This window comes from Orycteropus afer, unplaced genomic scaffold (assembly GCF_000298275.1).
Source record: "Orycteropus afer afer isolate SDZICR_OR568_19922 unplaced genomic scaffold, OryAfe1.0 scaffold00522, whole genome shotgun sequence".
In the NCBI taxonomy this organism is placed as follows: domain Eukaryota; kingdom Metazoa; phylum Chordata; class Mammalia; order Tubulidentata; family Orycteropodidae; genus Orycteropus; species Orycteropus afer.
Genome location: NW_006922109.1, coordinates 1,063,983 through 1,066,348, shown reverse-complemented (window position 1 = coordinate 1,066,348; position 2,366 = coordinate 1,063,983). Strand labels below are relative to the sequence as shown.

Here is a 2,366-nt window from a genome sequence, read left to right as displayed (position 1 = left end):
AATGGTTGGTGAAAGGGCTGGAGGGAGGCAGCATGTCTGGCCTTGCAGTAATAGGCCTTGGGTTACTGCTGGTAATCCTGCCTTCCCCTTGTAGGGTTAGAGGAGGTCGGAACATGTGGCCTTCTTGCCGTTTTTGCACAGAGAGAGCTGATAGGTAAGGCTAGACAGACTTCAGGTATTCAAGACAGTATGCCTCACTGGACTCTGTCACACATCCCCATCTCAGAGAAGCCTTCCCTGACCTTCCTTTTTAAAGTTACCACCCTTTCTCTCCAGACATATGGCCTGTCAGCCTCCCTGACCTGTCATTCTGCAAAGACTTATCTCTGCCCATGTCTCACATACACCCATCCACACCCATCCACACACCCCTGTTTCTTCTCTTCCACGCCATAGAATTATCTGGTTCATGATGATATCATGCTTGTCAGAGTAGAACCCTGCAGAGTAGGGTTTTCAGTGGCTGATTTTTCTGGAAGTAGATCATTGGCCTCAAACCACTGACCTTTTGTTTAGCAGCCGAGCACATTAGCCATTTGCACCCCCAGGGACTCCCTTTGTCTTTCAACCAGAATGCAGGTTCCTTGAGGGAGGAATTGTGTTGACTTCTGTATCTTTATTGTCTGGAAGTGCCCACATGTGGTAGATTGTCCATACGTATTTGTTGAATGGCTGGTTGACTGGATCATTCATTCTGTCACTTTTTCTTTTTCTTATAGTGATAAGAATGAAAGCAAGGGACAGACTTTGAGGTGCGAAAGGTACCTTACTGGCCAGGAGATGGAAAAGTGGCGGGGTTGTGAGCAGTGAAGGGAGATACGGGGTATTAAGAGATGTTTCAGACACAGACAGTAACCATGTTTTGTGAGGTAAAGGAGGCCATTGTGTGAGGAATTTGTTCGTCTGTTACGTGTCTCCGTTGAGTGCAGTGGCAAGCCCCAGAGTGTGCTAAGCCAAGGGAGTGACAGAACCTTGTTTATGTTCAAATTTACGCTGCCAGGTGTTTGGAGAACAGGTACAGGAAGGCAGGTTTGGGAGCAGGCAGATGGGTTAGAGGATGGTTCATCAGTACTCTAGAGGATAGAGCTGGGTGGCCTGCCTGGAATGGTAGCCAGGGTTAGCATCCACCTTCTGCACATACCTGCCCACCTGCTGTCTTCACTTGAACTTGATGAAGCCTTGTGCTGCAGGCATGACCCCTGCTACCACAGGTCTGGCTCCTGCCCTCAGAGCAGGACTGAGCTTCAGTTTGGAAGGTGGTAGGCACCTCAGTGGAGAACGTGGGCAGCAGTAACTAGCGCTCTGAGGCCTCTGTTTCTCCCATTGCCATGCATGCCGCTGACTTTCCGAGCATCTGCCGCACTTCATTGTGCTAACAAACTTCTGGACTATTCCCGGTGATCAAGTTACCCAGTATATTTTATATAAAACTGACTTGTAAGTTTTCGTATTTTGGTATTTCTATAGAAAAAACAAAACAAAACACAGCCTAGAGGGAGATACGTTACCCTTTCAACTTTAATCTTTTTATGCGAGATGATGATATGTCAGTCATGCTCTGTGAAAGGGTCATGAAGCACTCCCATATCAATTCCTGGATATGAATGGGGTCTTTTATACTGTGAAGGGTTTCTGTTGTTCTGTACTTCACTGCGTGCCTCCTCCTTTTCCCCCGAAGTACCAGGATGCGAACATGCAGGGGGTGGTCTACGAGCTCAACAGCTACATGGAGCAGCGCTTGGCCGCGGGAGGGGACAACCAGCTTCTGCTTTACGAGCTGAGCAGCATCATCCAAACAGGTGAGGCACGGTCCAGGTCCCCTCGGGGGACGTCTGAAACCGCCGTTCTTTTATCCCATGGACAAGGCGACCAGCGTCATTGACTCATGAACAGGCAAATGCAAAGTGTATGCTTATTTATTGTTAATTAAGCATCATGAGAAAATATTTCACTCTGAAACTACCAGAAAAAAAAAAAATAATATCCCAAACTCACTGCTGTCAAGTCGGTCCCAACTCATAGCGACCCCTCTTTGGGTTTCCAAGGTGGTATCTCTATGGAAGTAGAGGGCCCAACCTTTCTTCTGAGGAGTGGCTAGTGGGTGTGAACCTCCAGCCTTCTGTTAGCAGTCAGATGTGACTGTGCCACTTAAACACTGTGCCACCAGAGCTCTCATGAAACCACCAGAAGGAGTCAAACCTAGAAGTTCCTAAATTATCCAATTGCCAGTAAGTCGTTATCATTTATGAGGCATAAATGGAATTACTGGGCCTTCCATTTAACACCTAGTTTTCTTATAAAAGTACAGTTTTACAGAATGAGACCCCCTCTTTATTTGGTTTTTAGGGAAGAATAAGCCTTCCCCA

The 2,366-nt window shown here is 47.2% G+C and overlaps 1 protein-coding gene across 1 annotated transcript in view; it reads left to right on the top strand.

Annotated features, from left to right (window-relative positions):
• The first annotated feature begins 857 nt into the window (after nt 1–857).
• Nucleotides 858–2,366, top strand: part of PDE10A (phosphodiesterase 10A) — a 153,053-nt gene continuing 151,544 nt past the window's right edge. The window contains exons 1-2 of the mRNA XM_007955635.2: nt 858–869; nt 1,679–1,799. Of these exons, the coding sequence (XP_007953826.2) occupies nt 858–869; nt 1,679–1,799 (133 nt within the window). The remainder of the gene's footprint in view (nt 870–1,678; nt 1,800–2,366) is intronic.